Source organism: Lepisosteus oculatus, chromosome 16 (assembly GCF_040954835.1).
Source record: "Lepisosteus oculatus isolate fLepOcu1 chromosome 16, fLepOcu1.hap2, whole genome shotgun sequence".
NCBI classification, from domain to species: domain Eukaryota; kingdom Metazoa; phylum Chordata; class Actinopteri; order Semionotiformes; family Lepisosteidae; genus Lepisosteus; species Lepisosteus oculatus.
In genome coordinates this window covers 15,218,916-15,243,826 of record NC_090711.1, presented here as the reverse complement: position 1 = coordinate 15,243,826, position 24,911 = coordinate 15,218,916, and the positions used below count along the sequence as shown (strand labels likewise).

General features: G+C 41.7%; 1 protein-coding gene across 4 annotated transcripts; it reads right to left on the bottom strand.

Moving 5' to 3' along the window:
* Positions 1-3,800: 3,800 nt before the first annotated feature.
* znf341 (zinc finger protein 341) lies at positions 3,801-24,458 on the bottom strand. Of its 4 annotated transcripts, XM_015364554.2 has the most exons (16): positions 24,371-24,458; positions 23,249-23,359; positions 22,536-22,729; positions 19,325-19,474; positions 18,435-18,668; positions 17,210-17,399; positions 16,691-16,784; positions 15,957-16,165; positions 15,051-15,235; positions 14,295-14,503; positions 13,573-13,669; positions 12,592-12,724; positions 12,058-12,169; positions 8,652-8,722; positions 5,838-6,125; positions 3,801-4,330 (listed from the first exon to the last, which is right to left on the bottom strand). In XM_015364554.2, the coding sequence occupies exons 1-16, from the start codon at positions 24,399-24,401 to the stop codon at positions 4,200-4,202; spliced, it is 2,439 nt and encodes an 812-aa protein (XP_015220040.2). In that variant the 5' UTR covers positions 24,402-24,458; the 3' UTR covers positions 3,801-4,199. The 4 variants fall into 4 exon arrangements, with proteins under 4 accessions (XP_015220040.2, XP_015220037.2, XP_069035597.1 ...); XM_015364551.2 differs by lacking the exon at positions 3,801-4,330 and having other exon boundaries at positions 4,631-6,125; XM_015364552.2 differs by lacking the exon at positions 3,801-4,330 and having other exon boundaries at positions 4,633-6,125; positions 22,536-22,726.
* Between the last annotated feature and the right edge of the window lie 453 nt (positions 24,459-24,911).

The window sequence follows — 24,911 nt, the reverse complement described above, 5'->3', positions numbered from 1 at the left end:
TGGTGATTCTTCACATAAAATAAAAAATGTATATCTTTATGTTTGAAGCCTGAAATGTGGCAAAAGGTTGAAAAGTTCAAGGGGGCCGAATACTTTCGCAAGGCACTGTAGATGAGTGTTTGGTAGCATATTGCCGGAAAATGTCTAAAGTTGTTAGTGATATTCATAAACAGGTTAAAGCTGCACTGCCTGCACCAGACCAGGACCTCTGCCATACACTCCAGCCAGGAGACTGGATTCTGGTGAAAGACTTCAGGAGAAAGGAGTGGTTTTCACCCAAGTGGAGGGGGCCGTACCAGGTGCTGCTGACCACTGCCACTGCTGTGAAAGTCGCGGAAAGGGTGCCCTGGATTCACGCTTCCCACTGTAAAAAGGTCACAAACGAACTGAGCAAAGTGCAGGAGTGATGTCTCCACAAGGACAATTGGGGATCACCTGCTCGGGACTGATGTGCACAGCCTTTTTCCTTTTTATGTGGAAGCCAGTCACCACCCAGAAAGAGGAGGAATCTAAACGCTAAGCCTCTTTGTATACAAACTGGCTGAATGAAACTAATAATGAGGGGGATATGAGTAATTTGTGGTACAAATTTATAAATCATACTGTAAAGTTAAAGAAATTTAATGCATCTTGTTATGTATGTGTTTTAATGCCTCATTCTACAGCCTCACCCATGCAACTTTTTCCCCGACCAGTTGGTAGTCACATTTCTGAATCTATAAGTCTAGTGGCAGGATTTCCAAAGCCAGACCGTAGATCTTTTACATATATTCCAGCAAATGACGATGATTACGGAAATCTTACGCTCGCTATTCGGCATTTGAAAGAACTAAAAGACATGGTGAACAAAGAAAGAGGCATTAAAGATACACTGGCTTTTCTCTCCTGGTTAGAATCACTGTTTGGGCAAGGGGTAATGTTTTTCTTTAAGTTGCTTAAAAACGCAACCCAGCTGTATCGCACAACAGTCTGCCTCTCTTCCTGATGAGCTAAATTCATTCTATGCTCGGTTTGAGGTCAGCAACGCAGATCCAGTCAGGAAGATTCCAGAAATTCAAGACAGAAACCCACTGATCATATTCAGAGCGGATGTGTGTAAAGTTCTTAAAAAGACCAATCCACGCAAGGCTCTTGGCCCTGATGCCATCCCTGGCCGCGTTCTGAAGGCATGTGCAGACCAGCTGTCAGATGTCTTCTCGGACATATTCAATCACTCCCTAGCTCAGTCTATAGTTCCTTCCTGCTTTAAGAAAACCACCATTGTCCCTGTTCCTAAAAAATCCAGAGTCAGCTGCCTAAATGACTAAAGTGCCCTGTTGCACTCACATCAGTTATCATGAAGTGCTTCGAGCAGTTGGTCAAAGCATACATCACCTCCTCACTGCCTGACACCCCAGACCCACTGCAATTTGCATACCGCCAGAACAGGTCAACAGAAGATGCTATTGCCACTGCCCTCCATACTGCCCTCTCACACCTGGATAAGAAAGGAACATTGTTAAAAATGCTGTTTGTTGATTACAGCTCAGCATTCAATACCATAGTCATCAAGCTCCAGGACCTGGGACTGAACACCTCCCTCTGTAATTGGATCCTGGACTTCTTGACGGAACATCCACAGGTGGTGAAGGTGGGCACCAACATATCCTCTACCCTGACTCTAAACACTGGAGCCCCCCAAGGCTGCGTGCTTAGTCCTGTCCTCTACTCCTTATTTACCCATGACTGTGTCACCAGGCATAACTCAAACTCCATCATCAAGTTTGCGGACGATACAACAGTCATTGGCCTGATCACAGGTGGTGAGGAGTCTGCGTACAGGGTGGAGGTTGAAACCCTGGCAGTATGGTGCCAGGAGAACAACCTCTCTCTGGACATCAGTAAGACTAAGGAGATGATTGTCGACTATAGGAAACATAAGGATGGAGACCACACACCTATTCACAATAATGGGACTGCAGTGGAGAGGGTCAGCAGCTTTAAGTTCCTGGGAGTTAACATCTCAGAGGATTTAACCTGGACCCACCACACCAACACTGTGGTCAAGACAGCACGGCAGCGCCTGTTCTTTCTCCGCAGGCTAAAGAAGTTCGGCATCCCATCACATAGCCAGGCCAACTTCTACAGGTGCAGTATTGAGAGCATCCTGACTGGTTGCATCACTGCCTGGTATGGGAGCTGCTCCGCACGGGATCGCAAAGTATTGCAGAGGGTGGTGAAGTCAGTGCAGCTCATCACCAGCTGTGAGGTACCAAGCATCCAGGAGATCTACTCAGGTAGATGTCTGAAGAAGGCCAGGTCCATTCTCAAGGACCCCAGTCATCCCAGTCACAAACTGTTTTCCCTCCTACCGTCTGGTAAACGGTACCAAAGCATTCGGTCCAAGTCCAACAGACTACGGAACAGCTTCTACCTCCAGGCAATAAGACTGCTAAATAGCCAACCTGTAGCTCCTTAGCAAATCACCTGTAATGGCTACATGGACACACAATTCTCACTATATTTAGCATAACTGCACTACATGTATACAGTATATTGCATACACAACCTCAATTTTGTGATTTTTGTGTTTTTGTGATTCTTGTAATTTTTGTGAGCTTGCAGAAAAAGACATTTCATTGCCAGCAACTACAATCTATGAATTGGCTTTATTACTCTGCTCTCCTCCCCCCTGATCCTGATGTGTGGTGAACGTTCTGGTGCACTATGGCTGCCGTCGCATCATCCAGGTGGGGCTGCACATTGGTGGTGGTGGAGGGGAGTCCCCATTACCTGTAAAGCGCTTTGAGTGGAGTGTCCAGAAAAGCGCTATATAAGTGTAAGCAATTATTATTATTATAATTATTACTGCTGCACACCGTATTGTTGTGCATTTGATAAATAAACTTTGATTTGATTTGAAGTTACTAACACCGATTATAGGGGCTGTGATACTTGTCTTCCTGTTTTTATGTTGCTGTATGACATGTATTATTCCAATGCTTCGAAATATGGTAATGAATATGTTTACGCGTCAGTATATTCTGATAAGAACGCAAGAATCCGAAGTATGGGAGCCTCCTGGGAATCCATATAAAGAATCTAACTTTTAACCATTTTCAAGAATAAAAAGGAGGGAATTGAAATGGAAATCTAATAATTAAATTGATTCTTAAAATGTAGATAGCTTTGGAAAAAATAAATTGGTGCTTTTAGAAAATACATTTCAAGGATGTAACTGCTGTGCTATGGGCAGATTTTTAGGAAACAGTCCGTCAACAAAGTACGCACTGTTTAGGTTACTTTAGAAGACAATGTACCAAAACAATATATGCTGTCTGGGTCATTAGATTAGCCGAAGGTAATTGATAAGCTTTGGAAAAAAAAAACCTAGTGGTGCTTCCTTCTTTCGTTTTTATGATGTAATCTGTTTTGTCTTAGGAAAGGGGAAGTGTTAGAAGGGACAAAGTGCTGAGCTTTCTCTTACAGCGCAACATCTTATAAAAACCCTGTACTGCTTATAACAAATTGAGTCTCTGGTTGCACTTTGCAAAGTGGCAGCAGGGCTCCCAATATTGCAATATTGAAATAAAGACCTTATTCAGGTGAGAACGCTCTCTTTGATAGGTAAATTTCCACGGCAAGATATTTTAAACACATTGCCTGAACCAGATACCAGCTGTCCCTTTTGTTCAAATATTGGAGAGTCTCCAGAAGAGGACTTGTTGGTGTTTGTGTATTAGAAAGTTTAGATTAGACAGGATGGTTGAAATTGAGACAGAGGCCAAGGAAATTGTGGTGCTTATCTAATACAGAATCAAATAAAAATACTGAAGGATTTAACATTTCTGAGAACCTTGCTTGTGCATCAGTAAGAGAATAAAGATACTGTAGATGTAATACTTGGGTTTTGTTGTATTTTCAGAACACAGTGCTTGGCCTTGCTACCTTCCTGATTACAATAACAAATAATTCTGTTAAGGACCTAAGGCTGATCATCTAAACTGACAACTAATCCTATGCCCTTTCAATTTCTTTTTGAATCTGACCCATATAGATTCTGATGCTTTTGAATGTCTTTGTATAAGTTCAGGTGACTTATATGAAGTTACACCACCTCCTCTTTGGACTTGCATTTATTCTTTAAACCAATTCTGTATTCATCCCTATCCCTTTTCTGTAGCGAAGGTTCACATAATACACCAACTCCTGTGTCTGGATCAGCAGGCTTGTCTCCGATGCACTTGTCTCCTCTCTGCAGGTGTGCTGGGTTGGACCGATGATGGGAGCAGTGGCTGCTGGCTTCTTGTATGAATTCCTCTTCTGTCCTGAGCCCGAGGTAACCTTTCCTCTGCGAAAGCCCGAGGAAAAGGAAATGACAGAAATGGTGCCCAGTGAGATACTGGAGCAACCAACAAGTCCTCCCAATACAACTATTTCAGAAGAACTTGATTAAGTTTCTTAATTCCCCCCTTTTCTGATTAAAAAAAAAAACAAAACAAAATGGATTACATTTTCATTACATTAGAAATAGCAGATGTAATTTTATAACATCATAAAATATAAAATGCAGTTTTTAAATTTTCTAGTAAAACCATGGAGGATTCAGAAACTTGCATTTATGCAGTAAAATATCACACTTGCAATAAACACTCTCTTGGTTTAATTGAGAGAAGGAAAAAATATTTGCAGAACTGTTAAAAAAAACTGGTGACAAAAAACTCAGAACAGAGCTGTCTTTTTCAGAAATACAGTTTATGTAAAATGTTTAGATACTTAGCATGTCTTGCAATCACAGTGGTTGCCTGATTGAGTAAAAGCTAACAAGATATTATTAATAAAAGTACAAATAAATGTATGAAGGCAATCTTCAATGTGATTTTAATTTTTGACCAAAGAAGAAACTGAAGTGCATTCTTCCTCAATCAAGTCTTTCAACTCCAAAAGAACATGCCAACATGTTTCTTGTTCAATCCATTTTGCTTAACAAGCACTAGGAATTTCTACCTTTTATGCTTTGTTGAGAAAATTATTCTTATTGTCACAATGTGAAAACTTTGAAAATTGCAGTTAATCTTTTTTTTCCAACGGCAGCTCTGCATCTCTTAGCAGCAACAAGCCTTTATTTTGAGAAATGAAATTATCAGATGCCAAAATTAAAAGTGTAAAAACATTAAAAAAAACTGGTATCTTATAAATAATGTGTATGGCATTTTAACTGCAGTATTATACTGCTTTTGATGAATGCTCTATTTCTTATGTACAAAAAGTATACCTGTAAATTTGGCCAAGTCATAACGTTTTAATATAAAACATCCTGGAAAATCTTTAAGTACCAAATGCCCTTTTGGACTAACTGATACTCTGATCTGTATTTGTAACCTGAGCCCTGATGCAACCATTTCTTATGAAGCATACACATACTTTTGGTATACTTTGGTCCTTTGGAACGTAACAGGTTGTTTAGTCCAGCAAGGATCCCAATCTCCTTTCCAGCTCTCCGCTGGAGCACTAAGCCGGAGTTATGATCTCTTGTTCTCCAGTGGAACCCACAGACTAGTGCTGCCCCATCGGTGATCGGCAGTGTCCACAAATTCAGTCCACCGTCTCTATGAACACGGGCACTGTCAGCAGTGTGGCGTCAGCACCAGCCTGGAGCTGGGTCAGGTCTGTAGTGCTCTGCATGGCTTCCGAATTCTCGCCTGCGACAATTCCAGACTCCTCCTCCTCATCCTCCCCCTGCCCCGCTCCTCCGCCTCCCTTCTCCCCCCCAACAATGGACAGCACAGACCGCGGTGCCTGTAGCCTCCCTTCCCCCTCCTCCGTGTGGCCAACCGTCCCCTTCCTGTCGTGCCCACCCTTCGATCCGGGAAGTCCGGCCTCCCCGCTGCCCTTGGCATTGCCCCCAGCCTTCCTGGAGCGTGGCGGCTTCTTCTTGGGGCCCCCCTTGCTGTCCACGCCGTCCCCTGCAGCCCCGCCGGCCTGCGGGCACTTGTGGTCCCTGTAGTACTTGTGCCTGGTGAAGCCCTTGCTGCAGGTGGGACAGCGGAAGCGATAGTTGTCCGTGTGCGACCGCTGGTGCTCCAACATGTGAGCCCGCCGGCTGAAAGCCTTCTGACAGTACTGGCACTTGTAGGGCTTGATTCCTGAAACACCAGAAAACAAACCCATCACAGTGCCATCTTCCTGGAGTCGGCCGGGATTCTTATAAGTATTACAAAAAGTCCGGGATCAAAAGCTTTAATACAAGTGAAGCATTAAGAGGTACTAGATCAAGATCCAATTTCAAATGAACTCAAAAATGCTTTATGTCCATCCCTGATCGGGATGTAAGAAGAAGGTAACATTTTGCACTCTAGTCTTTACAATGTTTAAGCAGTAATATTCAAACTTTATGAATACCCAAATGACAACAGGCTTCACTTGCTAAATACTGTTTCTCCCCCACAGGAGAAGAATGATCTTCCTGTTGTTACCAAATGTGTCATTCTGGATAGATGGACCTATTATATACTGCCAACTTGTTCTTACCTTCCTTGTGAATTTGAATTATTTTTAATTCAGAAGAAGAAAACAACTCAGAACAGAAGGGAATACCTACAAGTTTCTTATGACTTTCTCTTACATTCTACGAAGAAAATTTAAGTCAATAATAACTTTTATTTATAATGCACCTTTTCAAACCCTTAGACGGTGAAGGATTAGGAGTTTCCAAAACCAGGTTCGTATCATCTTAAATACAATGGCTATCAAAAGTATTCACCCTCCTTTGACTCTTTCATATTTCATTGTGCTACAATATGGAATCATAATGTATCTGTGATTTTTTTGACAATGATTGACACAAAACCTTCTATAATGTTAAAGTGAAAACAACATTCTACAGATCCTTCTAAATTAGCTAGAAATATAAAGCAGAAAATAATTGACTGCCTAAGTATTTACACACTTTGCTATGACACACCTTAATAGCTCTGGTGAAAGTACGTGTCTTTAATTTTTGTGATTTATGTGACTTTAAGAAGTCACATTATTTGTTAGAGTCCAACCGTGTACAATGGAGGAGCTTCATGTGAGTTCTGTTAAATATATACATCCTTGGGAGGTCCCACAGCCAATTAGTACAACAACTCAACACAAACTCAGAAACTACATCCTGAAGACAAAAGAACATTCAAAGCAAAACTGAAATTGAATTTTATCGAAAAGCACCATCAGAGGAAGGGAATAAGAAAATTAAAAAACACTCAATATCCCCCAAAGCACAGTAATGTCCATTATAAAGAAATGGAGAACATATGTTGGATAGCATATTTGAATCTGTGCAGAACAGGGTGTCCACAAACAGAGTATCTGGGTCAAAAGGGCCATAGTCAGGGAGACCACCAAGAAATCTATGACAACCCTAAAGGATTTACAGTCTTCCAAAAGTGTCCAGGGTCTTCACAAATCTGGGCTTTGTTGAAGAGTGGTACAATAAAAGCCATTGTTGGAAAAAAACTAAACTATAGTTTTGCCCAAAGGCAATGGGAGACTGAAGCCAAGTGGAATAAGATTCTATGGTCTGATGACCTTTTTTGAACATTATGTTCAGAACATTCACACTATGTTTGGTGCAAGCACCATCTTGAGAACACCATCCTTACTGTGAAGAGTGGTGGTGCTATGGGGATACTTTGCTGTGCACAGGCCAGAAAGACATGAAGATATGCAGCAAAGTGCAGAATTAGAGTACTGGAGGACAACCTGGTGCAGTCTGCAAGAGACCTGGACTTGGGAAAAGATTCATCTTCCAGCAGGACAATGACCCAAAACATTCAGCCAAAACCTCAACTCAATGTGCTGGAATGGCCCAGCCAAAGCATCAATCCAAGTGAGAATCTGTGGCAGAAGTTTAAAATAGCTGTAAACCAACAGTACCCATTCTTCTTGAGGACCCTTGATAAACTTTGCAAAGAAAAACAGATATCCAGAGTTGGTACAGACTTATCCAAGAATATTCATAGCTGTAATTTATGCCTTTAACAAATACTGACTTGAGTGATGTGAATATTTCTGATTTCTATTTATATTTTAAGAGGAAATGTAGAAGTTTGTTTTTCACTTTTAGAGTGTTTTTGTTGATCAATGACAAAAAACCCAGATTAAATTTTAATATTGTAACAATAAAATGTGAAAATGTCCCAGTGTGGTGAATATTTTCGACAGCCACTCTATTATACTCAAAGGTCTTAACCTGTAACATTCAAACCTCAAACCAAGCACATATACACAATAATACACACAAAACACAATAAGTCTAACACACAGAGGAAGCCAGTCTCTTTGTTTTGCCTGATCGTCCTGCAGATTGTGTGTTGTGTATATAGATGGCTTCACCCTCCAGTAGATGCCATAGGCACATACTGCAGAATAGAGATGTAAGAAAGAATAAAGAGAAGAACCAGACAGCCTGTTCTGAGATTGCAAGTCATGGAATGCGTGATTCAGGCAGCCTCAAGGCCCCTTTGTCATCGACTTTCTGTGTGAAGTGCTGAACATAGATCAGGTTGTCCTACTGAGCTTTCTTCGGAAACTTGTTCTCTCTTCTATGCCCTGCAGGCAGAATCCCTGTCTCTGTCCAAACCCTTTTCAAGCCTGTGAAGCACATTCCTCACTAAATCTTCACTTACCAGAGTGGGACAATATGTGTGCCTTCAGCTTGTCCGGCCTGTTAAACTCTTTTGCGCAACCAGCATGGGTCCTGCAAGGCGAAGCATTTCACAAAGGTGAGAAAATGTATTCTTTCTTTAAAAAGCTAGTGTTTGGTCAATAAAATATAGGCCTTTGACTTCTCACTATACATTATGATATGGAGGAAAAACAATTCAGATGCTCAACAGCATTTCTAAAGAATGTCTAATGCAGAGGCTCCCAACCTATTACAGCTTACGGCCCCCATGACTGACCATAAAAACTTCCACGGCCCATAAAAGGACCAGGACATCCTCACCGTTTTGAAACAGACTAGCTCCGTATCTCACCATTAGCCTAACTAACACCGATAATCAGAGAAAATACACACATACAAGCTGCAAACATGGCTTTACAAAGACCTTTTATTGATTACAGAAGGAGTCCAGTCAGCACCTCACAAAAAAATAAATCAAATAAATAAAAAAATATATATATTGTAAAAACTAAGGCACTAGTACAGCTCTTTCTTTATTATGACATATTATGCAATTAATGTTAGCCTTGTCCAAAACAAAACTGAATGGGTGGAATCAAAACAAACTGAATATTTTTACACAAGTGCGGGGCAGCCTTCTGTGCCAATGAACTTATGAAGACGTTGAGAAACAAAAATATGCACAATAACTATCAGAACAATTATAGGTAGATGTTAACTCCCCATCCATTACTTTATATACAACATGTAGATTTTACAATGGCCGCATAAACGCACAGTCACTCAATAGCCTACAACTAGCCTGGCAGTAAACTTGCGCTCCTTCTTTCTGGCTCACTTAGTGAGAGGGCTGGTGATGTCTGACAGATACCAAATGTTGGATGTCGGGCTGCAGAGAAGAAAGCTGCAAGCGGAGGTCTGGCTCAACATTAAGCTTACTCCTGTATTTGGTCTTTAGTGCCACCAGCGCAGAAATTCCAGTATCACAAAGATATGTTGTCAGAAACGTCATCAAAATATCACTGCTCTGTCCCAAAAGATCAGGATACTCTGAAGTAACACAAAGCCAAAAATTTCTTAAGGATTTGTGTGAAAAAATCAATTTGAGAGCACTGGCACAGGATAACTCCACAAGGCTGTCTTGCTCCTTTGCACTCAAACTATCGAGAGCCTCTTCGCATAGGTTAACAAAAGGAAAGGAACATCTACAGCTGAACAGAACATCTGGAGCCGGGAAGTAGTCCCGCAGTTGGGTCCTCAAACTTTGCAGGACCTCTGTAATTAACTTTATGACAGAGGCTGGTAGCTGCATTTGGTCTTTTGTTAGAAAATTGGACAAATTCTCAAACACGTCATAGTTTGACTGGTCGACACGTTTGGCCCGCATTTCCAGTTTCTTTATTGTGGCTTCTATTTTACTTTGGACGTGAAAAATCGTCACTGATTTACCTTGAAGACCAAGGCTGAGTCCATTTAAGTGACTGAAAATGTCCGCAAGATAAGCCAATTTAAAGAGCCATTCAAAATCATTGAAACGATTTGAGAGCTCAAATTTTGAGTCGGATAAAAAAATTCTTACTTTATCACACAACTCAAAAAGCCAAGTAAGCACCTTGCCCTGAGAAAGCCATAGTACCTCAGTGTGCAAAAGAAGCTTAATATGATCACTACCCATTTCTTCACATAGCACTCAGAATAAGTGTGACTGTACAGGTCTGCTCTTTATGAAGTTGACTATTTTAAGTGCCTCATCTAAAACACTCTGACATTTTTTTAGGGGCAGCCAATGTCCCTATGTAAACTGCAGTGTACAGATGTCACAAGCGGTGCAATAGCTTTCACACGTGTAACGACCCCACAGTGTTGCCCTGTCATTGCTCGGGCTCCATCAGTGCTCACTCCCACACACTTCGATCATTCTGTCCCATTTGACACAATAAACGCATTCAAAACATCAGAAATGGCTATGGAGGCTGAGTGTGTAGGTAAAGGCTTACAGAAGAGAAAGTCTTCATGTACTTCTCCATTATGTTCATATCTAACATACGCAAGGAGATTGGAAATATCCATAGATTTGTCCAGTTGCAATCTTTCTCTCGCACTTTTTGCAACAGCTGCTAAGTTACATTATGTGCCATCTCATTAATTCAACAACAGTGTTGTCTGAAAGTGATATTATATTTAGCAGCTTGCAGGCCTTCTCTCCTAACATGACACCAACCATCTCTTTTCCAGCAGGCAAAAATAAATTCTCCCCAATTGTATGAGGCTTTCTAGCCTTTGGTATAAGCTGGACTTTTATTATGTTTATATATTATTATATTATTATGTTATATATTTACGACTCTTTTACAATTACAAAAATCATTTGTTGTCGTGGCCCACAGGCTGAAAACCACTGGTCTAATGGTTTCAAATGTTGCTCCACCATGACAGGGCTAGGGGTGCCAAGCTTGAGGGATCCACCATGTGTAGCTGATATACAAAGGCAGTGATGCAAAGCAATTAACTAGACAGGAGTATCCGTTAAGCTTCACATCAGCTGTCATCAAGAGAACACTCTTACAGCATTCCACGCCAGCCTTAAACTTAAAAAATTTGCATAAATAAAATAGCAGAAAGGTTAGATTCTCCTATGATTTTTCCATCCAGAAATCTGCAAAGTACTTACATTACGCCACTCAATCTGGCAGCACACATAATAGTATTATGCCATACTAATTTTATCACTTGCGACACCATCACAAGCCACCCTGGAGCCTCAAGCAGTTCCAGTCTATGGTACCATGGACGTGCTTATGAGCCAGAAAAGCACAAAGCAGTGTTGGAGCCGGCCCCCTGATATACGCTATTTTATTTGATTAATCTTATCTCACCTTTAAAAAAACATGTTGTTATTGTGTACAATAACATGTGTTATACCATACATGTGCAAGAGAGTGATGTGCAATGTTTTTAGTATTTTTTGTAATAGAATAATGTGCAATGTTTTTCTTTTCTTCTTTTTTTTGTTAACATTCTATTTAAATGTACAGGAGGGCTGGGTGTCCATAAAAAAAATCCCTCGGGGGACAATCAAATCTTATCTTAAACAAGACACAACAAGAAAACAAAAACCAAATATTTCTCTCACCCCATACAAAATACCCCCACCTACCTCCCAGTGGTAACTTCCTTGGGGTAAAAAGTACCCTGGCCCATTTCTAGGTTTCAACCTTAGGCACCCCAAAAAACAAACCATTAGAATGCAGCCCCTGTGCAACAAGCTGTGAAACTTCCAGCTTTCACTGACACCTTGGATCCCACCAGTGGGAAGGCCGTGTAAATAATACCTGGAGAAGCCTAGATCTGATGCCTCTTGGTGCAAAGTAGTTATGGGTTTATCACGTGGTTTCTCGCCGGCTCACCTGAAGGGACACTTGTACTTCTTGAAGGGCTCATGGATGAGCATGTGCCTCTTCACTTTGTCCTTGCGGTTGAATGTGGCATCACACACAGTACACTTGTAGGGCTTCTCACCTGCCAGCCGAAAACAGAGAAGGTTCCTTTTGTGGTCTCAATACTGGCCGATACCAGACAAGCCTGCGGCTCGGGCTCGCACTTAGCAGGCTTAAAATCAGACAGACACAAAACTCCAGCACAAATGATACAACTCTTTTGGATTGAGTCAAGTCTTAGAAAGCATGTGACGTTTTTAAATCACAGCTGTTTTCTGCTTTTAATTAGGTAATTTTGGAGATGCTAGAGTTTGGAAAATTCAGACATTTAACTGTTGTTGTCTGGTATCTTTTTTGTTAAGTGCCTTGGGGAAATTACAAGACAGATGTTATAGAAATAAAACGCATTACTTATTATGCAAACAGTGTGTAACAGCACAAAGCTCTGCACGATAAAACCTGTACTCCAGTTAGTCTCTGCAGTTCTGCAGGTGCAGTTCTCACCTGAGTGGATGCGGGCATGCAGTTTAAGATAGTGCTCCGTCTTGAAGAACTTCTTGCAGATCTGACACTTAAACTTTCCCCCCACGCCGTGAGTGGGAAGGTGTCGACGGAAGTACCTCTCACAGGGGAACACCTGGGACACACAACAGAAAAACATGGATTATCCCCTGCGAGAGCCTGTAGGTCAGAGTACAGCCTAGGTCACATGTGTAACAAAGCATCGTGAAGTCACTGCAAATTTGTGCTGAAGAACAGAGATGTACAGAGCTGAGAAGAACTGTGTCAACCCCTGGTACAATTATGGTAATGACACTTTGCTAGAAAGTTGGCTCACTGAAGCTGAAAGTCAGTCACGGAGAAGACAATGATTATAAACATACAATCAGATCTACAGCAGAATGGCTGCGCCAGAAGAAACTCTGTGTTACAAAGGCCTAGTCAAAGTCCAGATCGAAACCCCACTGAAGTGCTGTGGCAGGATCTGAAGAGAGCAGTCCATGCAAAAGAGCCCTCAGATGCCCCAGAGCTCATGGTGTTCTGGAAGGGGTAATAGGTGAACATTTCTCTAAACTGATGTCAAGACTGATCAGTGGTTAAAGAGAACATTTATAGTTGCAGTCACTGCTGCTCAAAGGGGTTCCAGTTATAGAATCTAAAGGTTCACATAGTTTGTTACACATGGATACTGAATGTTGCCCTCATTTGAGAGTAAATAAATCTTATGTGTTATTTTATTTGTTTCATTAGGCTAATATGATCTATTAGTAGGTCTTACATTAAGATCTTATAACATTTTAGGTTTCCAATGTGAAATCCTAAGGGGTTTATATACTTTTTATCAGCATTGTATTTCCTGCTTCACTAGAAAGACAATGTCTTTTGTATGCAAATATAACATCAGTCATTCAAATACACCTGCTGACAATGTTGCCTTACATGCAGCCTTACATGTCTGGCATCTTTCTCTGGAATTGGTTTTACCTTTTGGCAGTGGGGACATGGGAAATTGTGGGATGCAGTTTGGAGGTGCTGTTCCAGAGCTTCTTGTGTTGAGTACCTGCTCTGGCACTTTGGGCACCTAAAGGTGAAACAGTTAGCAAACAACATCGTTATTCTACAAAGAAAAAAAGGAAATGTCTGTAATAAATTACAAATGAATGATTTCAGCATATCACTCCTACACAGATCAGAAAACACGTGCTTGGAGATACCTTGGAAACCTTCCTATGTATTAAATATCTGATATAATCTAGGTATTTTCATAATTTGGAGGGAGCCAAATTATTAAAACAACTAAAGCAGCCTCAACAATGCATATGTAAGACCAGACGATCACTTGTGATCTCTGGATTTTGCTGTTTCTTACATTTCCAATGGGGGAGCTGCATCACTGTGCACTGGCTGGACAGGCAGGGTGTAAAGGTTAATTCCATGCTGGAAAGTATAAAGAAGAAAAACTACATTTCGCCTGTTGAGCCTTCTTCAGGTGTTTTGCCAGTTTTCGGCATGGAATTAATTTACTTTACTTATTCCGTTCTTGCATTTTGTCATGTAATTAAAAAGCTGTCCATAGAAAGCAGTGCCACCAGGTCCCCTAGCAAAGGCTAGAAATTATTTACCAGTAATCAATGAGAGGTAGACCACTGCTGCTGTGGTGTTATATAGTGCTGTGATCAGCAGACCCCAGGCGCGGGCGAGCTGACCTGTAGAAGCTGGGCTCCTTGCGAGGGCTCTGCTGCTGGCAGAGGTTGTGTGAGTACTGGTGCACACCCAGCTCGAACAGCGAGGGGAAGACCTTGCTGCACAGGTGGCAGCGGTAGGTGAGCTGCTCCTGGTGTGTGCGAATGTGCTCCAGGAAGAGGTCCAGCTTTTGGAAGGTCAGAGAGCAGGACTTCACCACACACTTGTACACCTGCAGAAGAGGCAGGCAGTGACCTCAGGAAGTGACACACTCGCCCAGCAGGGGAGCTGACCCTGTGAACATGTATCAGACTGTCCCAATTTCACAAACACGCCACAGATATCAAGAAATACGCCTTCCACAGTGATGATCCCGTTGTGACATTTTTGTTTATGGGGGGGAAAGGAGAATTTCGAAAAACTCACAGAACTTTGACGAAGACTTAGAAATAACTCCTAGGCCTCGGATGAAATCAAATTATTATTTCTTTAGGAAAAGGGCAATAGTTGAATGGTACGTGGGGTTTAAGCGATCATGATATTATAAACCTGTTCTGAGAAATCTCAGAAATTTAATTTCTCTATTTCTTTAATAAATAATCATCCTACCATTTCTATTTCATTGATCTTTGCAATGTATAGAACAAGTGGCACAGACTAGGTGCAAACAATGATTCAACTATATACTGTTCTGAAAGCCAGACTATGATATTCCACTATGTTATTCTATAGGTAGCTGCTTTAGTACATCAGTCCCAGGCATGTAGGTGCTGACTTACCTGTTCATTCTTGTGCTGAGTCATGTGAGATTTCAGCTGGAAATAGGTGCTGAACTTGCTGGCACAGAACTGGCACTGATAGGAGCTGTCGATGAGCACGATTTGCTTGCTCTGCAACTTTCCGGTTTTACCGGACTGGCCGTCCATCTCCATATGAGGGTCGCTGTCCCTCTCCTCTGTCTCCCCTACAACATCCAACAGACACCAGTTGATATGACATTTTGATTTGATATGTTGCCCTGTCGTGCTAAATAAGTGTGCTTTTTAAGAGAATTGTAGACCTGGATGCACTGTTTGAGAAAAAAGCTTTAAGAAATGTGACATGATGAATGGCCTTCTGATGATATCACCTGTTTATACCTGTATACCTGTTCTATTAGAAATAAAAATGGAACAATACAATATGTGTTCTTGGTAGGTTAGGTAATGCTACTATGTATCTTTGAATTACTGGTAATCGAACTGGAATTGCCTTTTGTTTTCTTGATGGCTTGGCTCACAGTGCTGCACGGGCAACATGAAAAGGGCACAAAGCTCCTTGGACCCGCCCACCTGTCACACAAGACTCAGAACTGACAGGGGGACTGGAGCTTCTCACACCTGCAGGCACCATGGAAGTCACAGGAGATGCTGTTATTCCAAGAGCTGAGAGAACCCTGCCTGATTGATCCCACCCCAACTCCTGGTGTGCCACCACTGACCTCACCCAGGCTGAAACCCATAACGCTGGATCATAAAGCTTAGCCTGATCTCGGAACAACAGCCTTTAACGGCCAAACCACTCGGAAGCCTGCAAGTGTGATTTTGACCAGCAAAGTGACTCTGGCAAAGAAGAATGTGAGGAACATATCAGAGGCTGGAAGAACGGTTGGCTGTGCCTTGCGCAGAGCTGTGGCTGGTCAGTACCTGGGTGGCGCTCCTCCTCCTCGCCAGCCTGCCCTGTGCCCTCGTCAGCGCTCACTGGCACCACCTTGATGGTGATGGGCAGACGGGACACTGTGGTGCCCATGCCCGCGGGCCACACTTTGTGCGTCTGCATGTGCTTCTTGACGTTGGACTTTTGTGCGAAGGCACGACCACACACGATGCACTGGAAGGGTTTCTCTCCTGTGTGGCTGATCAAAGACAGACCACATCAGTCCCCCCACTCTATCTGGACAGAATTATTTCTCTAGTTTTATTTTCACAGCAGACAATCTGCCCACTCCAGGGTGGATGAATTATAAGGGTAATGTGCCGTCAGTGAAAACCAGGCCCATGCACTTGAGTACAAAGATAACAGACAACAAAGACAACGTTCATGCAGGAATTTTATCCAGATCACACGGACGGAAAAGATCAGCAATGATGAAGGTGGCGAGAAACAAGATCATATCAAGCATTAGGCTCCATTTTAGTCATAAACTATCTTTTGTAAGTAGCTGAATATATTGGCTAATGTCTTGGAATACTTTTGTGGCTTTTTATAGCTTACTCATATTATTCCTATTAGTTCTCTATTTCCCTATTAACCCAATTCTGCCCTTATATACAGCATCAACCACATAAATAAAATGTCACTATCAGGAACCCACCTCTGTTAAAACCACGTTATTTCTGAACCAGAATACCTGATCACTGCCTGTTTTTCTGGGCATTACCTGCGGATATGTTGCTGCAGATCAAAGTTCTTGGTGAAAGTCTTCTCACAGAAATTACATTTCAGCTTTTGGGCTTTGCCTTTCATGGGACCGCCTAAAAAAAACAATTACAGATTTCCTTTAGCCTAAAAGGAAAGAGAATGCCAGAGGATTCAATTCAAGGTTTCTAAATTCTCAAAAATTCTCAAAAGTATTAATAAAGTACACCTAAGGCACGTTCAGCAATACACTAGCAATCACTTTCTTTATTCTAAAAGTCAGCCATCTGGTTTTGGGACAGAACTACCCAGCTAAGGTGGAACTCAAACTCTGGGACATATTAAGGCAAGGCTGGACAAGGGTATCTGAATGCTTTTCTAGTAGAAACCCAATACGACAGGTGGGCCAAATGCTCATCTCTCCTTTATAACACTTCTTTCTATCCCAGTCAGATTTCTCCCCTGCTGATAAAATGCTGCAGTTTGTTGGATTTTTAAACAGGAGCTATGAATTTAAATTTGAGAAGTTTTGTCACTCTACCTTCTGGTCCTTCGATGCTGTTTCTGGGCCGCCGTGCCTTGGCGGTTTGGTCAAAGCTGCCTAGCTCCGCTGGGCTGCTGTTGTTCAGGGAGTTGGTGATGCTACTGGTCTTCGTCTTCAATCCTTGTTTTCCAGGACTGTAGACCGGGGGTGTGGTAAACACCTGGCTCTCCACACACTGGCTGGACACCTGTAAGCATTTACTAGGAATTAAAGCCAGGTACTTCATGTTAAAAGTTCCCCAAACTATTTACTTATAAGCAAACTAACTGTCAAATTCTCTTTTTTTTTCTTTTTGAAGTTAGAACCTGCTGTATGAATAGACACACTGTAACAGTCTTGTACTGATATTGGCACAATGGTGACAAAATTCTACTACTGCTTTCAGAGGAACTGCTTTACATTTACAGAAGAGGAGAATAAGTAAGTCCTCACTTACAACAGCACCCATGAGGGAATTGCTGCCTGTGAATTAACCGGGGGATCCCAGTATCTCAAGAGAACTGGCAAGCATCCAGTATACTTCAGACCAAGGCCACACAAGGCTTACAGGTTCGATTACAAACTGGTGAATAACATTCAGATACAGGGGTCCCCACTTTGTCATTGACTTTTTGTGACTGTGGGATGTAAAACTTCCTCCACTTTAAGTCCAAAGGACATAAACATCACCCTAAAAAGGGAGTCTAATGCGTAAAAAAGGCAAACATCTAGTAAAATCATTGCAAAACTTTATTACTGTATTATTTTGTAACTGTTTTTGTTTGAGATGTAATTTTCTTTAGTCCTCTGAACGCAAAACACCCTAATAGAGCAGTTCAAAGACACATCGAGAAGCACAAGTAGACTACATTGATAAAGAAGTTTAAATAAGTCATTTTACTCTCTACAGTATTAGAATTCCCTAATTAACACATGCACTCTATTTCATGTAACTTAAATGTAGAATTGTACTTTACATATAAGTCAAATTTAAATCCATTTGCTGTGTTGCTCTCACCTTTGTGTGTACATGAAGCTACAACTAAAAATTATTTTAAAATTAACATTGATTTGCTTAATGTACCTGTTTTAATATCCTTAATGGGGCCTGTAAACAGGAACCCCATGTATTGTCACATTTCTACTTCTCTCTAAAAGTTGGTGGCAAAAACATGGGGAAAAAGGCGATATACTATAGTATGGTGTAAACAGAGTCTTGTAAGCAAGGAGAGAGGATCAGTACCTGCTGGAACTGCTGCAAGGCCAGTGTCTGAACTTCTGCACTTCCATTCCCTGCCAGAGGGGGCAATGTGCTGTACACTTGCACCACAGAGCTGCTGTTATTGGCCTGCACCTGTGAGGAGAGGGGCTGCGGGTGGCTGGGTGGTGGCGGATGTGGATGTGGATGCGGGTGCGGATGAGGAGGGGGCGGGGGATGCTGGAGATACGACGCACCTGTATGCATGCTCAAATTGCTCTGCAAAAACAAGACCCAGACATACTCCGATCAACCTGTGGATAAAGATTTTACATCTGTGTTATGAGGTGCCTAGATCAGTATACTACTAATAATTACCAGGAGTATGTTAGAAAAATATAGTATTAATCCATCCATTATCAGGATGCTTCTTATTCCTGGTCAGGCAACCCTGAGCCACACTGGAAGCACAGGGCACAAGGTACATGTACAGCCTGCATGGATCGATCATAAGGTATTAATCCCAAATGTGTATGGGAGGTGGGAGGAAACCAGAGCACAACTACTCATCCAAAGAGAACATGCAAACGCTACACAGTTTCGCACAAATCCAGAACAGTTCCAATAAGATTCCTAAACTGATCCGGTCTTTTTATTTTTGTATGTTTCACAGTTCATAATAAGACAGAGAAATATTTGATTGCGAGTGTCTCATTTAAAATTTTAAATGTTTTTTTTTCTGAATTCCTTTAAAGTAGAAGAGATGGTATCCTTAAACAAGCATCCTGCAATAAAGCGAACCTGAATTCTTCTGCAAGGCAAATCATTACAGATCACGCATGACTTGCCCATACATATGGTTTTCATTATCAGACAGATGTTTTGTGTCTTGTTTCTATCCTGTGCCTTGCGGCTGCACGGTTCTGCATGCTCACCTGGATGGGCGGCTGCATGGCGCTCATGGGCTGGTCCATGGAGGTGAAGGAAGAGATGGCTGACATCAGGACGTCGTCGCTGACCAGCACGTTCCCCTGGACAAGGGTGTGAGTGAGTGGGGACTGGGGAACGGTGATGTAGGTGGACACCTGCAGCAGGCAAAAACACAAAGTGAAAATGCTTTCCAGTGCAGAAAGATAATAGAATAGATAATAGTGCAGAAACAGAAATATAGTTTGTATAAATGTTTCTTAAAGCTAATAGAAAACTGGTTAGAAAACTGGGGTGTATGCCATTTACACATAGATTATTAATCCACATACAGTAGTTGATTAGTACCAGAACATATCTTAAGTGAGTGCTGACCTGTAACAAGGCAGTATTTGCAGCATAACGGAGAGTTAATGGTGTATCACTGACTGGATCTCAGTGGTTCATTACTGACTGTTCAAAGCTCTTACTAGCTTTTTAGAATTTGTGCTCACCACCTCTGGAAAATGATTATAATTCCTTACACTTACACAGTGCTTTTCTGGACACTCCACTCGGAGTGCTTTACAGGTAATAGGGTCCCCACTTCATCACCACCAGTGTGCAGCCCCACCTGGATGATGCGACAGCAGCCAGAGTGCACCAGTATGCTCACCACACCAGCTCTCAGTGGGGAGGACAACAGAATGATGAAGCCAGTTCAGAAATGGGGATTATTAGGAGGCCATGACTGGTAAAGGCCAGGGGGAAATTTGACCAGAACACCGAAGACCATTACTCTTTTCAAGAAACACCTTGGGATTTTTTAATGACCATAGAGAGGACCTCGGTTTTACGTCTCATTCGAAAGACAGCACCTTTCTACAGTATTTAAGAAAACTAACTGCCCTGGTTTAAGACTCCTGAGGAGGATTAGACCTAAGTTACAACAGCTCAGAATGTGCTCTTTACTGCAACACCAAAGGTAAGAACTGTACCCTTTCATCCTCAACTGCTGGCCTCCTGAAACACACACAAGCGCCCCATATTTATCTTTTATCCAAGCTGGATCTGATCCCACGAACTCCTGTCTAACCAGAGTCCAGAATGCTTCTTTGATAAAGAAATCCCCAGGATTTCACCACTCCCTCCCCATGCCACCATCACAGCTAAATGAACAGGCAACATGTTTAAATCTACATTATATTAAACAACTCCTACCTGAAATGGGAACACAAAGCAACATATTTAACTATATGAACAAGTAATAGGTTTATTCCATGCTGAAAAAAAGAAGAGAGAAAACACAACGTTTCGGCCATGGAGCCTTCTTCAGGTGTGTTCTTCACACACCTGAAGAAGGCTCCACGGCCAAAACGTTGTGTTTTCTCTCTTCTTTTTTTCAGCATGGAATAAACCTATTACTTGTTCCTTTGCAGCCTACGCATGCTGATGCACCTACCCACCTGAGATATTTTACTATAGAGAAGAACAGTATGCTGTGACATATAGGGAACATGAAAATCAAACTCAAAATACTGACACAGAAATAAGAGAATAAGAGCAACATAAGTATTTACTAAAAGTACTAGAATACACTGCAGTCTATAAACGGCATATCCCAGCAGACAACAATACAATATGATGCAACTCAGGCAATAGACTGAATGTCACCTAGAGTAACATTTACCCCTACCACAGCAACGACTGTAGCTGAAAACCTAAAAAACGTGTTAAAATAATACTGCTCAATTCCTAAGTGCAGCAAATCACTATTGAAACATGACATACCTGACAAAGATGTTTTATATCTGGTGGAATGTATAATCTATAAATTAGACAAAAACTATACATCTAGAACTACATAGAATATATAGTATTGCCTTTTAACAACAATGTTCTGGTCAAATTATTCATAGGTATGGCATCAGCTTTCATTTCTATATTTATCACACACATGTTTGTGTTGTCATGCATCATGCATTAAACGAGCATGATCTGCCTTGTTACTCTGCTTACACAATGTTACATCAACAAAATGTAACAAAATGTTTTACATCTGAACTCTGGCAATACCAAAGTCACATTGACTGCCTCTCCTTATCAACTACACAAATGTGTCAACCTGAGTTTGTCTGCTGATGGTAATGGAATCAATCCAAGTACACAGCTGAAGATTCTAAGCGTCATTTCAGATGTGAGCTTTGCAGTTCACATGCTCAGAGTTGAGAAGGCATCTTTTTTTCATCTTCAAAGCATTTCACATACAGTGTCCTCCATAAGTATTGGGCTCCTGAAGTTAAAATAGCTATTTTTGTTGCATAACTCCAGTTATATGAAGCAAAAGTACATAATGTCACCTTTTAATTCTGGGTATTTCTGTGCTTATATGTTGCACTGTTTTAGAATAATAGCACTTTCTGTGTTCAAATTAGTTGAACTTGCAAATCGGTAAGCACTTCCAAACCCTGTTTTATACTCTAGCATTTAATTCTGTTTAATTTACTATTTTAATTTGTGCATGCCTCTCTACTGTACAGTGCCTTGAGATGAAGCATCATGAAATGCACCATATTAAATAAAGGAACAGGTAAAGGTCCATTCCATGCTGAAAGGTAAGGAAAGAAACTGTTTCTGCTGTGGAGCCTTCCTCGGGTGAAGATTCCTTATCTTTCAGCATGGAATTAACCCTTACCTGTTCTTTTGCAGCCTAAGCATGCTAATGTAGCTACCAACTTGAACTTCTTATATTAAATAAAGGTTGTTATTGTCTTTGAGATAACTTTTACTTATTTTGGGTTTATTATTTCTTTTTACTGCTGCGGTAGAAAGAAAAAGACATTCATATGTAAACCAGTTGAGGAGCACTCCTATAAGATAAGCCTGTGAAAGTGCTATGGTATAATGTGCTCAAATGAGATCTGTCCCTCATTATCAAGATGACTGTTGACTTTTCTAGCCTAAAATCTCTCATGTATCAGTGTTTAAAAACATGTGGTCCATAGCCTAAAGCAATGTAAGTTACAAGTCCTGTTTCTAGAGATTAAGGGTGTTGTTGTGCTTAGTGCACTGACGTCAATAGTGTCATAAAAGGAAACTTTTCTGGGTTTCCTGCAGCCAAAGCCTTGAGTATCTCAAACACCTGCTGCTGAAAATTCATGGTGTTCTTCCTCTGATGACAGAGAGAACGTTTGAACGGGACTGGGTTTGTGAACGAGAAGGGAACTCTGCCTCCCCTACCTGTCTGCTGGCGGGGGTCTGTGGCACAGAGCTGATGGAGGGGACGGGTGTGTAGGAGTTGCTGGACGCCAGCGACACAGTGGCCAAGGAGGGGGTGCTGGCCTGGCACTGCTCACGCTTGTGCGTCATGAAAGCGGTCAGCGAGTTGAACTGCTTCTTGCACTTCCCGCACAGAAACACGTCCTCGTCATCTGCTGGCACACAGACAAACGCGTCAGGCCTAGGCTGGCACCAGGGCAAAGAACGGCCTAGTGCTGGAAGCCTGACTCCCAGGAGCTGGGTCCTCAAGCCTCTGTTTCTCATTTCATTTAGTGTGAACACAGCACTCGGACTTTGGGCGATTAAAGCAGAAACGCAAGCAGATGTTACAAAATCTCTTCTGTCAAAGGATTGACAATTTTATCAGGCAACTGTAACGATCAGAAAACCCAGAGCCAAACAACAAGTATGTCACATCCTTGATAAATGCAAACTCAATTGTCAGTTACTTTTCCTTTAACTTAAGAAATGATGTTTCCCATAAAAAATAGTTACCTGAAGAAGGCTCCACAGCCAAAATGTTGTCACTTCTTTTCCTTTCAACATGGAATAAACCTTTACCTGTTCCTTTGCAAAACTTTAGCCAGCCTTGAAAGGCACACTTCCAGCTGGTAAGGAGCTCTTATGAACACTGCCCAGTGCTCTGGGCCAGGGCACCCCAACGCTGCACTCACCCATTGACTGTATGGTGGCAGTGCCAGAGACACTCTGACTGGTGTGATCTGGGACCCCCCCCTGCCCATCCAATAGTGACTGAACAGCCAGGACTGTCTGGTTGTCCATGCCTGTGGAAGAAGTTTGGAATATAACTGAGAAAAGAGCAGTAGCCTTCAAGCAGCAGGACACAGATTTACATTTTACAAGCTTGCTGTCCCTTAAATGTTTTTGTCTTGTATATTATTTAAGTATCTGTTCCGTCATTTTATATGGTATCGTAAAGTGAAGCATGTGCTCCAGGTGGGCTCTAATATCACACTGTGCCATGGTTTAACCACCTCTCTGATGTTATCCTTAGGGATGAATATCAAGATGTCTTGAAAAACATTTCAATAAATATTAAAGCCTTCAGAAAATATTATGGCAAAAGTTAGTGTTTGAATGAAAGAAACAGGCAAAAAAAATTTCTTAATAACTCGAAATGCAATTCTAACCGATTTAAATTAGTCTCCGCAAAAATGTCCTTGGGTGGCATATGTTGAGCTTGTGAAGTTCCAGTAACACCTGGGAAACGAGGAAAAACGCCAATCAAATTTCTTCCCTGTCGCATAATAAGACAGAAGGGAAAGTGGCCACACGTCACTGGACCCATGGTCTGGCTTTAAAACGGCTATCTCCACACGGACTCCCTAGCGTGTTTTTTTTTCTAAGGGGATGCTGCATCGATCTGCAGCAGCTTTTCCAACAACATGCCTGTCTCCTTCCTGCCATTTTCACAATCCCTCTCCAGCGGCTGTTGTTCCAGCATCACATACCCCCCCTTCTCCTACACGGATACCAAGAATTATCACACCCACATGAACGAAACCAGCGCACCGGAATCCCACATTCGTTAAAACCCACACGAAGCTGCATGCTAATATAGTTTTTCCAGCGAAAGCGTCTTTCTTTTCGTTGCCATATCAGAGATACTGCAAAACTGTACTTTGCGCACTTTTCCGCCAGGTCTGCCGCGCAGGGACGCTGTCTGGTAGCCTGGAAACACAGGGGTTGCACAAAAGGAGCAAAGACGTTTCAAAAACGGCGTTTCCGCTATTGAAACAAAGGGGAACATCTGGTGTAAATAGTTTATAAATTACCTTCTAACGCTTCAAATATAGCCTGCGCCATCTTGTAGTACTGTATCAATTTGGCATGCCGGGAAATCAACGAAGGTACGAGTAATCTCATAACCACCAGGGGGCGGATGAAGTCCAAGTTAAACTACAGATTCCAAAGTGCGGGGCAGCTTTGCACAGAATAAGAAGGTCCAGTCCTTGGGTTTAGCAGTTGCTCGGTATCTTAAAATGAGATTTGGTAACAATGAAAGTTAAGTTAAACAGCCACGAAAGAGTTGTAGTTCATGCATGCACTGTATTTGTGTACAAATAATTTATTTACATTAATAGGAATTCTAATAACGGTATTTTTGTTTCTCGCCCCGGAAATAAATTAAACGTTTGTCTTACTTGTTTGTTAAGCCATATTATTATTATTATTATTATTATTATTATTTTCTCAAAGGGATGTTAAAACTCACAAAACATAATATTTAATCAGATTCGTTATTTCTTTTCTGTTCACGCAGGTGCATCTCTGTGAATGAAAGCTCCGTTTGAACTTATTACTGTGTATAGACAA

What these genes read in the sequence shown, in the direction of transcription:
- znf341 (XM_015364551.2), bottom strand. Translation starts at nt 24,401, where the DNA reads ATGGCGCAGGCTATATTTGAAGCGTTAGAAG. An exon ending in TATATTTGAAGCGTTAGAAG is followed by an intron (nt 23,360 to 24,370) that starts GTAATTTATAAA and finishes CTTCTTCCACAG; the next exon opens with GCATGGACAACCAGACAGTC. An exon ending in GGAGGAGGAGCGCCACCCAG is followed by an intron (nt 15,236 to 15,956) that starts GTACTGACCAGC and finishes TGGATGTTGTAG; the next exon opens with GGGAGACAGAGGAGAGGGAC.